General features: G+C 33.2%; 1 protein-coding gene across 3 annotated transcripts in view; it reads left to right on the top strand.

The window, feature by feature from the left end:
* Positions 1–15,122, top strand: part of LOC116842899 (circadian locomoter output cycles protein kaput-like) — a 182,872-nt gene that overhangs the window by 147,803 nt on the left and 19,947 nt on the right. For all 3 annotated transcript variants that reach the window (XM_032812742.1, XM_032812740.1, XM_032812741.1), the window contains 3 exons: positions 6,365–6,531; positions 6,955–7,028; positions 7,128–7,226. In XM_032812742.1, the coding sequence (XP_032668633.1) occupies positions 6,365–6,531; positions 6,955–7,028; positions 7,128–7,226 (340 nt within the window). The remainder of the gene's footprint in view (positions 1–6,364; positions 6,532–6,954; positions 7,029–7,127; positions 7,227–15,122) is intronic.

Here is a 15,122-nt window from a genome sequence, read left to right on the forward strand (position 1 = left end):
TTAACTAAGTTAAGTTAAAGTTAATGGTTTTGAAAATTTAACTTAGTTAAAGATAAAGTTAAGATAAAGTTAACATAATGAAATTAATTGAATTAAAAGTTAAGTTAATAAAAAAAGGGTAATTAAAAAGTTAAAAGTTAAATTTGTTTCATTTCATGACTTCAAGGTTTCAGTTTTACAAATAACGGGAAAAACAAATATACACCTTATTTGGAAACATGTTTTATTTACAGATATTTATTAAATTTAAGTAATAAAGTTTTTTCGAAATTTTTATTGGACATTTTTCCTCGAAGATTGTTAAAAATGAGCTTTGCCACACTAAACAGCCTTTTGACGTCTCGCGACATCTTTATGGCATGATTAACTTCAAGATAATTGAATTAAAAGTTAATAGTTACCGATAAAATGTAACTAAGTTAAGCTAAAAGTTAAGAGTGTAAAAATATAACTAAGTTAAGTTAAAGCCATTTAACTTTTTAACTTGACTTTTAACTTTTTAACTAGTTACTAGTCAACCTTGGTTAATAGTTAATTTATCACATGGAATTTCTAATGTGTTTCCATGTATGCAATGCACTTTTATGCATAGGATCTAAAAATCAACTCTTCTTTATCACATATAGTTTTTTTTTGTGACGGACATCTAAGATTTAATATATTTCATATTGGACATTCCACGCAATTTGCAATTCTATTTAATTCCAAATTTTTTACACTAAAGCGCTGCCAATATTATCTCTCATAAAAGTTTCTCTATTTTAATTAATATATTTATTTTCGAAAATTCACTGAAATTAACGATTTTCTTTTTCTACGCGACAAAAAAATGACAAGAACTAATATGACATTTTTTAATTTGGAAAGAGGTACCACAAGCTAAACACTGCAGTAAATTCCTAGCTTCTACATTTTAAATTAGATAAATGTCTAATCATGTCTATATATATAGAGAGAAAATAAAGTTTCTTAAAACAAAAATTACATCACTGAGAAAGCATCTTGGCGATAAAAGAAATTTGTTTGCGTTTTTTAATTCGATGTAAAAGATACTATATAGATGATTTAATTCGATTTATATAACCACAAAAGTTTTCCCTTGTGGAAAAGTTATCACAGCGTCTAAAACCAATTATGTTGATGGCTAAAATTAGTATTAAAAAATTATTAGCATCTCTGAAATATTTCAGACAATAGTAGAATTAAGACGATAGCAAATATTTCAGGTAATAATATTATAATATTGAACGAAGCGTGTTGTTGCGAAGAAACTGAACATGAACAAAAGAAATGAAAGAAATTATTCAATAAGAAATTAACAAACGGATATTTCCGATCAAAATACCGATGAATTTCTGTATCCGATCAGGAAATCCAATGAGAAATATCGGTCCATAATTCTTTGATCGATTTATCTGATGAAATTCCATCATGATCAGAAGTATTCGATTAAATTTAATCGGATATTCTAATTACATATAAAAATTCAGTGGTTTATTTTGATCGGAAATATCCGTTTGTTAATTTTTTATCGGACGATTTCTTTCAGTGCAGCGCAATGCGAGATATGCAGCGATATTGATTACTTTCGTTTCCTGTCAGCAGTTTATGTCAGCTCATATCTGAATATAAATTACCTTATCCTGTACTCGCTTCTCAATGACTCATCTTGACTCTTTCTTTTTAGCGAAATAATGAGAAGGATCGTGCGATTCTCGAAAAAAGGGGGTTACGCAATTTTATTAAAAAGAAAAAAAAAGAAATGCAGGTAACCTTTATCTTGCCAAACATCTCCGCTCGAAGAGACACGCTCATCGATGCGCCATTCTGCACCGTGCAGCTTCTGTCAAAGAACCGGTGTCGCACTCGTGCGTCTTTCCAAAATATTTCAGACGCCCAGAATTACCAGACGACATCGTTCGATTGCACCGGCAAAGAGATCGGGTTGTCAAGTGCGCGTCTGACGTCACGTACGGCGTGAACGGCGTTTGCTTAAACTCTTTCCGCTCACTTTTCGATCGTTTTATACGTGCGATGAGCAACAGGTCGTCAAAGCTATTTCCAAACGATCCGACGCGCAAATGAACAATACACGACGTCGCGACAATTACGCCGACGGTTCACGCTCGTTTCTGCGGGAGTCGTAACGAGCAATTATATCAGAAATTATACGATATGCTCGTAATGGATCCGAGCGTAATAACAGAATGAGATACACACACATATGGCACGTATATATTTTATATAAATAATTGACTTATTATACAAGCGCTCTTCTGATGTATCTAATGCATTAACTAAACGAGGAGAAATAAACGTGACGTCGTTGTTTCTTAAGTATCCCATTACGCAAGCTAACATGTCACGTTACGCCTGTAAAGTAACATTTATATTGCAGTAGTCTAACAGCACGTCAATCACACGTGATTGAGGATATGGGAGGATGATTGCTTTTCTTTGTAATTCATCGTCGATACGTCTTACTTCTTCATTTGACTCAGAAACTAATTTTATCGCCGATGGACTTGCGCGCGCGGCGACTTAACTTCTTCGAGTTGATTAAGTGATTAAAAGTGTGCAAAATGCGATGCGATGGATCTTGTAGCAAATGCAACGTCAAGATCGTCTCGATTCAATCGTCAATATCTTTATTTGTCATGTTCATCAAGTAAATCGGTGACATATTTAAATGCGGTCCGGAAACGGTTGTCGTCTCAAGGCAATCGCGGTCCGAAGACCACATTATCGCTACTTTGTAAAAACTGAATAACCGGGTTGGATATTAAGGAGCATCTTCGCGTCACAGACTGACGTAATCGGCGAGAGAGATACGTGAACGAGTGTGAACTTCATGCCCGATTCGAAAGTAGAAACGAAACGGCCCGAGTCAGACAGGCTCGCGTATTGACAGCATCCCTCGCTGAAAAGTTGTAGAAACTTGGGACCAGTAATTGTCTTCGCTTCAGTGAAATTTCATGCACTAATATATCTTGAAACCTGCATTACCTATAACATTATACGAGGAGAATCAATTAGGAGGTAGAAAAAAGAAAAAGATGATGTATTTTAGAGATATATATAGAAAAATAACGAGACAAAAGGATAACGAGAACTTAGAGAAAAGAGAATAAGGAAACATGAGAAGTGATGGAGAAACCGGAGGCAGAAAGAGAGAAAGAGAGATAGATTAGAGACATAAGGGGAGCTTACAAGAAGAGAAAATACAGAAAGATAAAAGATTGGCGGAAGGTAGAGAAAAAAGTTGCGAAATAATTAGTATTCTCATAATTACAATTTATAGAGATATTAATATATGAATATTTTATTAATACGAGAAAAAAGGTAGAGAAGTAAGGATCAAAGAGAATAGAAGTGCAGAAGAATGAGAAAATGAGAAAGATGAAAGGAAATGAAAAGGCAGAAAAATAAAAGTCGGTGAAATGGAAGAGAGAAAAAGTGGAGAGAAAAAGAGTGAGAATGAAGGAAGAAAGAGAATTTTAGAGCTTTTGTCTTTTTTATGCTTATGCTTATGACCAATATTATGCATTATAGTTAAGTCACATAAAGCAAAAGCTAAATAGCGCGCGCTATTGCTTGTATTGCTTGGAACATTAAATTTCAGGAACGTTAAAACTCGAGACAATTTTTACCTGGCTTAGGTGCATACTTCATATCAGATATAATATCTGCCCGAGTATAATGAAATGAAAAGTGTGTAAAGATATGAAATTTTAGCAATATAGCGACTTTGATACATGTTCTACTTGTTGGAGATATTCTCTTGATGGAGATATTCTCGATTTTTGCAGCGTGAATTTTCACACAAACGGTTGAAAATATCATTAATACAACGTACGTATCGCACTGCCATGTTCAAGGATGCTTCAATTTACGCCTAATATCCACTGAAATGCTGTATAGCAAGCCAACAACTTAAGTCTTAATTGGCGTAATTTAATTCTGCGTTTTGCGCTTAATGAGAACGATCCGTCTCGTAGTGATTCCTATTAAATTTGAAATTCCTTCGAATTCGGTAAGTGTTGGTTTCGCAATATGCCTCGATAATTGAAATGCAAATATCGTTGACTCGAGACGTCAAAATAATGATTGATAAAACAATGACCATGAAAACGAGAGCAATTATAATCAAACGAACATTCATTCGAGATTGTAATCAAATAACAATCATGAATTTTAACAATTGTTATTTCAACTTAATTTCAATTTTGAATTTTATTAGATGCGTACAATGCGTTATAAATACGTATTTTTTTGTGCGTATCACATGGTCTCTATAATTTTAATATAACACATAACATTAACCTTCCGAGTATTTCGCTACCTTTGTGGCAACCAGAATCATTAATGTCTTCCTCGATTTTTTTCTCCTTTGAGTGCTCGAAAAAAAAATTCTCAAAAATTATTGAAACTTCTTTACTCTTCTGTTTGAGGATCATATGGCCTTCTTGTGAAAAATAAGTTCCGAAGTATTTTTAAAGATTTTTAAACAAAAATACTCCGAGCACTTTTTGGAATGGCCCGAACACGAATGATCCTGGTTATCAGTTGAGAGTCAGTTCAGTCATTTATCTTACACGTGTACACGCAGAGAGAATATTATAGCTTTTTCTCATATAATATTTACTATGTTTCTAATAATACTGGAATAAATTGTCAGTAAGGTCTATCTTGTTAAGGAACAATAAATTTCGTTAGAAACATAGCAATATTTTTAATAGCACATTTTATTTCTTACAGTAAGGAAAAATATTTGAAAATTTATTTATGGGATATAAAGTTTATTTCTGTGAACAGGGGAATAACGCTATACACGGAGAGATTATGGAATATTTTTTTTTATATAAATTCTTTTCAATTTTACTATGTTTCTGACGCAGAAATAGAGTATTAGTAATCTTGTACTAAGGAACATAGTCAATTTTTTAATAGCAAATTTTCCTAATAAATATAAATAACACATTAAATAAAAGGATAGTCAATTACCGCAGAATGTCGAACTATTCCTCGATTACGAAATTCTATAGTATAACTTCTACTATAAAATTCTCCTTATGCATATATATAAACTATATAACTGCATCAAAATATATACACTGAGAGAATTATATTAAAATCAACAAATATTTCTTTGATGGGTGTCATTAACATATTTACTTAAATCCGCATTCTCTTTATTTAAATAAAACATTGTTTATAATGTAAATATATGATGATGTAAATAAATATTTAGTTTAAATATTTAGTTTAAATAAAGAGAATGTAGATTTAAGTAAATATGTTAATGGCACCTATCAAAGAAATATTTGTTGATTTTAATATAATTTTCCTCTCAGTAAGCGTATATTTAAAAAAAAATATATATATATGTTTCTTTTTTACGCACAAAAGTATCCGTTTGTCACGTGTATCAGTTGAGGATATGTAACACACAAGCTACCTCGAAAGATACTTGAACAACATCGCCGTCATAAACGTACATCTACACAGGACAAGATACACGCGCGACTGTTTACCGAAGTACACATGGCACATACACGTATACGTACATTAGCTATCGTCAGGGATGTGGACTTATTTCCGTCCATGCTTGCGCGATGATGCGAGTTGACTGTACGATAACTGGCAACATGTAATAAAGCTATGCGATGTAATAAAGATATTACGATGTTTCCCTTTGTATCATACGCGAATTTGATACGTATTTTCGTGCACTCGTCATATGTAGGGCGTATGACTGAGATAAAAAATCTTATCTTGAAAATCGACGATCAGAATCAGTGGGTCGTCATATTCGTCGTTGTTTTTGTATTCACCATAATGAAGCGCGGGCTTCCTCTTTTGCATTGAGATAGACAGTTATCGCGGGTGAACGCGTATGTTGATGATAAATAAAGGCAGGTGTTTCCTCTTTATAATAATAACTTACACGGTGACTATTATTGTTGCGTGTGCTAGTTAATACACAGAAAAAATGTTTAGTTGGATTAGGCAAATTTCTGGTTAAATATGAACAAACCAACAAATTCTGGTCGAAATCATCAGAATTCTGTTGAAACAAATCTTATTAACTTGAACAAAATTCTGGTAACTTCAAGCGAAATTTCTGATTCTTCCTTATATTTCACCAGAATTTTGGTTAATTCAACCAAACTTTTTTTCCGTGTCATAATTACAACAGGAGACAGACTCGAAATCTAAAGCGAAAATATGAAATGTTATATATGACGCACAACTCATATAAACTCTCTGAATTGTTTCTTCATTAATTGTAGACATGCAATCTCGTCATACATCCACACGTGAATACCGTTGCTGAACTTGGCTTGTCGCTTTTTTGTTTCAGCAATCCGCGAGCGTCGCGGAATATGGCTGAAAAGCAACGGCGCGATAATCTCAACCGGAATATTTCGGAGATGGCGGCCTTGCTACCGATTGTCGCTGGGAGTTCGAGAAGGATGGACAAAATATCCATCCTGAGGTTAGCTGCTGTCTTCCTGAGGACGCAGTACAGTAAGTTTCATTAGAACGTATTTCCTTCATGTCTTCGATTCCATTAATGGATACTACTTTTCTCAACTCAAAATAACTATATTAATTTACAATTTATGTTACGACATACTTCACATACTTCATCACATATAATTATTATTATATTAGAGAACTTATTGTTACTATCATGAACTATCATGTCCCATTATTATCGTCATTGAATATCGAGCAAAACTGATCACAATATAATCGTTGCGTATTCTAATTTTAAGAAAATAATTGCAAGCATATCAGTGCTATGCAAAACGGAGTCGTCCACATTATAACGTTCACGTTACCGATAGTTTGGGGATAATAATTCGTACATATTGATGCTACTTCGATTTACGTGCGTGTGTGAGAAAAGCATTACTCACGGTCACGTATCTCATGCGTTATTTACAGCACTCGGACGTGGCTCGACAAACTTCCTTCCTCGGCAATTCAATGAGTTTGATCTGGAACGATATTTCGTCGACGTGAGTACACAAGCCGTATCTAATACGGATCTCGTGGCGATCGACACTCACTTTATATTCCTTTCTTTTTCTTCCGCCTTTTTCCAAATCAAATAACAGCAACTGATTGGCAACGGAGGCTTCTTCCTGGTGGTCACAGCGACAGGGAAGATCGTTTACGTGAGCCGACAAGTGGAACAGCACCTCGGTCATGCTCAGGTGAGTCTTTTGTCTTCTCTCTTATGATATAATTGACATAATTGATATGACATGACATAATTCTCAAAGATAATATTGGCTAATAGATCATTTCTCTCATAGAATTTCTAATCTGTTATACTTTTATGCGTAAAATTTGAAAATTAATTTAGAGTGCTTTCCCACTTAGTTTTTTTTATGACAATAATCTGAAATTGAATACAGTGTATATGTAATATTCCACGCAATTCACACAATTCTATTTAATTTTAAATTTTTGTATATTAAAGTATACAATCAATATTAACTATCTCCCGTAAAAAGTTCCTTCATTTAAACAATATATTTGTCTACAAAACTTCGTTGAAGTTAACTTCAATAACTACTAATCCACTTCGTGGATTTCTTTCATGATGATATGATTTTTCCCAATTAGGCCAAGATATAATAAAAACTGATGTTTCCCAAGATATAATAAAAACTGATGTTTCGTTTTTTTTAAACAGACACAAACGCTGAATACAACAGAAATACTAACTTCTGCATTTTACATTAGATAAAATATGTTTGTGTATATACACACACAGAAAAAATATCTGAACGATAAAAAATATTTATTTGGTGGGTATTAATAACATATTTACTTAAATATAAATTGTTTTATTTAAATAAAATACATACCTGTTTTCATGAAAATTAAAGTTTAAAAAATATATTTTTTATTTAAAAATACTTTTTTTAGTGTAAAAATTTATATATATTTATATATATATATATATATATATATATATATATATATATTAGTACAAATAAATGTATGTTACTAGTATGTATACCCACTAAATAAATACTTTTTTTATTTCTTAAATATTTTTTTCTCAGGTAAAAAGAGAAAATCAAGAAAATAAATTTTCTTAAAACAAAAATCACATTACTGGGAAGCCTTGATTAGAAAAAAATTGTTTTTATTTTTTAATTTAATATAAAAAATATTAGACATCTATAAAATATTATAGATATCAAAATTATGGGTTCATGTGACAAAAACATATTTCTTATTGTAACAGAAGAATCTAGAGTAAGTTATAATATTAGTTTTCATGAAAATTGCAAGCTCCTTATGTCGCGACATCGCGATTAACATTGCGACATTTTTAATTCGAATGTTTCAGCAATTTGCGTCATTGTGAACAATTTAATTATATTCGCCCTCACACGACAAAGCGTGGCGGTTAAAAATCAACTTATCAATTAATCACGAGCGACAGAGAAGCTTTCCCGGTTAACAATAAACTCACCCCTATCCGTGTTCACGCGATAATCTCGCTAATTGCGTGGACTTTAAAAACGCGATAGGAAATGCGAAACACATCGCACCGGCGAAAAAACTGCAAGAATGACTTTTCGATACTGTGTTTACCTGACAGCGAGACACATCGACACACGCTGTGCGTTCGCGTTAAGGTCAAGCTAACACTTCGCATCGCTCAAGAGACGACAGAGGCGCTTTAAATATTCGCCACCGAGTTTATTAACGGGGGACCTATTTATCCGCCATCGACGTTTTGCGGAATTTTCCGTCTCTTCCCTCTGGCAACTTTATTTTTCCCTTCTGTTCTTCTTCCTGTCTTTTTTATTCGCTCGGTGTATCTATATTCCGGCCATTGAAACACCGGCAATATACTTTCGCGCCGGCGCTGAGAAGAGGACAGGACGGGGGGATGGGGTTGACTAGGTGGGTGGGTGGATGGATGGATGGGTGTACGGCTGGAGGGACGAAGGGCAGCGATCGCGATCTCGCGGCTGCAGCTGCAGCACCGACCTACCCCTGTGCGCGCGGAGTTAGGAATTATCGATCAAATGAGTGCGTACAACGCAAATACGCTTCCATGGCAACCGCGCGCTGTGTATGCCCTCTGCTCCTTTTCGCTCTGTGAAACGTACCTGCCAATATACGCGAGCGCGCGCGCGCGCTCGTTTCGCATATGTATATTTGTACTACACGCGAAAACGGGGGAGTCAACCGCTTTCCGCGGTCGCCTGCGGAAAGAACGCGCATCCATCCGGCTCTTTCGTCTCGGAAAAATAATTCGCCCGTCCGCGCCAAAACGGACACTCGGTCGGGTGACCTCGCTCTGCGATAACCTGGCGAGTGACTTCCCTCCGGAAGTTCAATTCATCTCCCAGATAGACAGATAGCTTGCTTGATAACAGATTGGATAACAGATGCGCTAATCCATGAAAAACACAGAGGCAGAAATACTGAGAAATTTGTTTATATAATTTCCATTTCGCCGGAAAATATTGCAGTAACGACGGAGAAAGCTCTCGAATCTCAGAGGAAAATAAACAGATAGGCATAGGGGAATCCCGTTTAGACGACGAGATGATTTGTTCGCATTTATCGCGGATCAAACGATCGTGTTTCATTTACGGGTTGTAAAGTGACAGTCCTAATCACTTAGGAAGGTTGAATAAAATGAGTTTGTTAAGAATCCATTGGAACTTGCACTATGTAAACGAAAAATGTTATTGAAATTTTAATGAAAAACTATTGTGACATTAATAACTAATTTGGGACATTATTAACTAATATACCGACATTATACATAAATTTTAGAATTGTGAAATTTGTGAAATGTGTGAATGGCTGATTTGTTTGGAAAATATAACGGAAAAAGTTCATATTATTTATAATGCTCAAGATACACACATACATATACATATATTTAAACACTTATTTACCTCTCTTTTTATTGCATCTTTATTAAATCAACTAATGCACAAATGAAACATTGATAAGAAAAGTAAAAAAATATTTTTCGTGTTTATAATATTTTATATATATATATATATATATATATATATATATATATATACACACACACACCCATTTATCTCAATTTTGTCTTAAATTGACATTTATTACCTAATAATAATAATAATAAATAATAATAAAATTAATAATTATATAAATTACATAATAATATTTAGAATTTTGTCCGGTAAAATAGTAAATAAGTGATTATTTTAAAAATAGAATAGTGAACTTTACAACCTTCTTAAGATAGAGTCACTTTCATTCACTTATATGAATTTTACGTTAAAAATAATATAAATATAAACAATATCATGATATTAAAGAAAAATTACTAAATTTTACATCAAATGAAAATGATCAAGAAACGTTCACGCGTAAATCCCAATTAAGCGTAAGATCAACAAATATTTCGCGTATTGGCTTATACGCGATGTCTAATCATATATTAACATAATATCCGCATATTTATATTGTTTTAATCTGTATATAATAATAATATACATAACACATCTTACTAACAATTTCATAAATCTAAAATGCAAATATAGCAAATATAGATAAAGCGAATGATATTCTAGATTTGTTCTCTTAACAATGTTTGTGAATATGTGTGAGACCTTATAGAATATAATTAGAAAAGAACTATATTGAGAGAAGAATAATATTGAAAAAAATATGTTTTCATTATAATATATATTTCTCTAATACGTTAATGAAAAGTTTGAAATATGAATCGAAATTAGAGGGTGAAATCAAGACCAATTACTTGGGACTTTACTTCTAAATGTGTGAGTAACTTAACAATATCATTATACTATTCTGAGAAAAAAATATATAAAAAATATTTATTTCGTGGGTACCATACAATGACATATTTATTTAAATTTAAATTATTTTTTTATTTAGATAGAATAAATAATTACTTGCATGGAAAACTAAGATTTTAAGAAAACGTATATTTCTTTACTTGTTCATCAGCATAAGTACACTGTTAGAAAAGTCCTTAAAAATAATAGCATTCTTGTAAGTAAATTTAAGAATTTGATATTAAAATTAATAATAATGAAGATATTCATAACATTAGGATTATTAGTTATAAATTAGTTATAATATTTTATATTTCTTATGAAATGTAATATTGATTTCGCTATTACTTTTTATAACATAGTTATGTAAAAAAAACTTCACATCCCAGTTATTAAATTTAATACGAAGTTTTCTAACAGTGTAAATATGTCGTTAGTACTCACCAAAATGAATATTTTTTTATTTTTTTAGATATTTTCCCTCTCGCACACAGTGCACAACAAATTGGTCCCGAGATTGAGACCGTTGCTTTATTACAAAATATACGAATGAACGATATAATCGGATGTAATGATATTTACATAGTAAGTGTTTTATATCCGCTTATATCCGTTTTATATCATCAGAAAAGTGTTCACGTGGCGTTTAACCCACAAACGTGCTACTATCCACGTAGTTTGGCAATTATTTTCAGGGACGTATTCCGTGCATCTTCTCTTAATTTCACGCATTTGTATCTTGACTTTTATTCTTGAGTAACTACGAATGAAATGCCGAGATAATTAATAATGCTTCTGCAATTTTAGTAATTTAATAATTATCTTTTTTTGTATATTTTAGTATAACTTACAAGGTTGAACGTTTATGCATGTATTATAATATTTAATGTCTACGTGAAAACAATGCAAATTATCATACAGTTACCATCAGATAGTTACCGTATCTATGTTGGACATTAATTATAAGTGTAATGTTTTCAAATTGATAACAGATTGCAACAAAACTTTCACTTCATCATATGACAGATTGGTAAATTTAACTCTGTACAGAATTCTGTGAAATTTCTCCAACTTATTTAGGAAATAATATTCATAAATTTACATTAAAATTCTAACGGTTAAGTGAAAATATACTTTTTTAATTAATTATTTTAAGACAATACATTTGTTAAACGTTGTCCATAAATTACTCATTGTTTACATAAATCACATTTCATGCTTAATTTACATCGTCACATATAAATATAAATATTAACGCCTGGATAAGTACCTAATCTTAGATATTCCTATTGTTTGGATATGTATAAATATAGGTATTTAAACATGAAATATATATATATATATATATATATATATACATCTATTGTATATAAATATATATATATATATATATTGAGTTTCTTTTTAGTTTAATCTTTAATTCAATTTAATTAAACATTTGATATTTTAGGCATCGGGTCGTTCCTGATGAAGCGGACTGAAATGTTCGCGAAACGTCGGAATCAAACAAAGAAAAATCCAACCCGGCTCAAACCCGGAAACCAAATATAATATTAATTAAATATAGTTTAATTTTCTCTCTCTCACACAACAAATAGCATACAACAAATTGGTACCAAGTTTGGGACCGTTGCTTTATTGCAAAATGTGCAAATGAACGATACAGTACGACACGATTTAACTAGTCAACAGCAACCGTCACAATACCCACTTAGCTACTAATATCGATTAATACCACGTCAGTGTTTTCGCTGGTGTAACATCAAAAGCTGCACAAACCATTAAAACGCATCATTCTGCACGAATCGCTCAAGTATCGACAGAATGAACGATAATTGCGCGTTGCAAAAATGCAATACTTGCTTTATCGGCGAGTGCGAATTTATCAGACGGGGCGAGATGAACGTTGCAAGAGAAAGAGAGAAGGAAAAAGAGAGAGAATTGCGTGAAAAGCGGAGCGCGCTATTAACCGGAGACACACATAAGAGCGAAATAACGAACGTTATAAGGGAATAATAGCCCCGCAACTCCTTGTCTTATGATAAAATCAACTGAGTTGACTACCCGCTGCGGATATTGAGCGTGGATTGTCCGCGAATAATTGGCACGATCGATACGCGAGATGTATAACGAGAATTTCGCCCCGTTGCCATCGTTGCGCTTCTTTCTAGACGGCACAGCATCGGCATCCTTGGATCTATCGACGCAGCAACGTCTTTTTTCAGATTGCCGGAGATGTCGTAATTATGCACGTGACATTTTAGCGGCGTAGTAATCTCGTTTCAAAGTCGCTGCGACGAAGCTAATTGAGGTGTTATCTAGTCTGCGTCCAGGAGCTATGCATCGAGGAAATATTAATTAACGAACGAGTTGGGGAAAAAATGCACCGGCTATCTTGGAATCGGAATTACAAATGCGAGTGCATACAGAAAAATATCGTGTGCTGATACGCCATATCTCTGATTAAAAGCGGGAGTTCTCTATGCGACAGAGGTTCCAACTGCGAATGATACGATGATAGAAACGCGATATCGTGCGACTACGATGACGATGACGACGACGACGACGATGATTGCGATGTATCAAAACGAAGATATAAACAGTATTCACATGTCAAGATCATGTGCATGTATTTTCAACGTTACATAAATAAAATTGTGCAAAATTACACTTCGTACGTTGTGATAAAGTAACTAAATCGTAATATTTGCTTCAAATCTTTATACTGGAAATGTTTACGTGTAAGTTATGATACTCTACGTAAAGTAAAAGTATCCTCCTCCCAACTCCGGGACACATACTTATCCTGCATTTTCTTGTTGCTTTGTTCTTTAAATACGGATATTTAACTTTCAACGTAAGAAATATATATACATAAAAAATATATATATAAAAGAAATATATACATGTATATTCTAAATATTTAAAATTAAACATAGTTAAAACTAAACATAGTTTAATTTTATACAAATGAAAATTTTGCTAATGAAAATTAAAATATATTTAATTAAATAGAATTAAAAATTAGACTAAAAACAAACTCAATATATTTATTTGTTTTTGTTGAAAGTTTAAATATCTATATTCATACACGTCCAAACAATAGAAATATCCAGGTATATTGGATACTTGTCCAAGCGTTGTGATACTTGCATCTTACGCGAAAACGATGTAAATTATGCATGAAATGTGATTTATGCAGACAATAAGTCATTTATGGGTAACTGTTAACAAATGTATGCCTTGCTAAAATAAATAATTAAAAAAGTTCATATTTTCACTTAACCTTTAGAATTCTAATGTATACAAATAAATTTATGAACATCGTTTTCTAAACAAACTAGAATCCATAGAATTTTACACAGAGAGTTAAATTTACCAATCTGTCGTTTGATGAAGTGAAAGTTTCGTACAATCTATTATCACTTTGAAACATTACACTTATAATTAATGTCCAACACAGATACGGTAACTGTCTGACGGTGACTGCATGACACAATTTGCATTATCTTCACGCAGACATTGAGTATCATAATTTACGCGTAAATGTTCAACCTTGTAAGTTGCACTAAAATATACAAAAAAAAAAGGTAATTATATTATTCGTTTTTAAATTATTAAAATCGCAAAAACATTATTAATTATCTCGGCACTTCATTCGCAGTTGCTCAAGAATAAGAGTCAAGATGCAAATGCGTGAAATTAAGGGAAGATACGTCCCTGAAAATAATTGCCCAACCACGTGGGTAGCAGCACGTGGGTTAAGCGCCACGTGAACACTTTTTTAATGGCTGGTATACGGCGGAAATAAAACACTTACTACGTAAATACCGTCACATCCGACTGTATACCTGGGTATGCGAGGGTTTTTGGCAAAAATTCTGTGAGCGGCGCGCATTGTAATTTTGTGTGCCATCATAAGGTAGCTTCAATTAATCAAAACCGACTTACCCACCTCGTTGAGCCTTCACATAACGACTTGATTCGGGGCAAGCGCCTTTCCTCGAACGTCACCGTGCTGAAACTTGCGAAAAGTTCGACGCTCATTAGAAGAGCGCCGACGTAGAGTCACGGCGTCGCAAGGCTCTCTCTCGTCCGTATGCGTAACGTATCATCACTCTGCCCTGGGAGCACCCTCTATGCCGCTACCGCGGGAAAACAACGAGAGGACGATCGAGCGACGGCGTTGGTGTAACAACACCGAGGATAAAATGTAAAAAATGTCCGCGCTATCGATCGCGCCCTCGCTCCCTCCAGCTCTCTCTCTCTCTCTCTCTCTCTCTCTCTCTC

Source organism: Odontomachus brunneus, unplaced genomic scaffold, assembly GCF_010583005.1.
Source record: "Odontomachus brunneus isolate Ranch 3 - 2012 unplaced genomic scaffold, Obru_v1 Obru_scaffold_028, whole genome shotgun sequence".
NCBI classification, from domain to species: Eukaryota; Metazoa; Arthropoda; class Insecta; order Hymenoptera; family Formicidae; genus Odontomachus; species Odontomachus brunneus.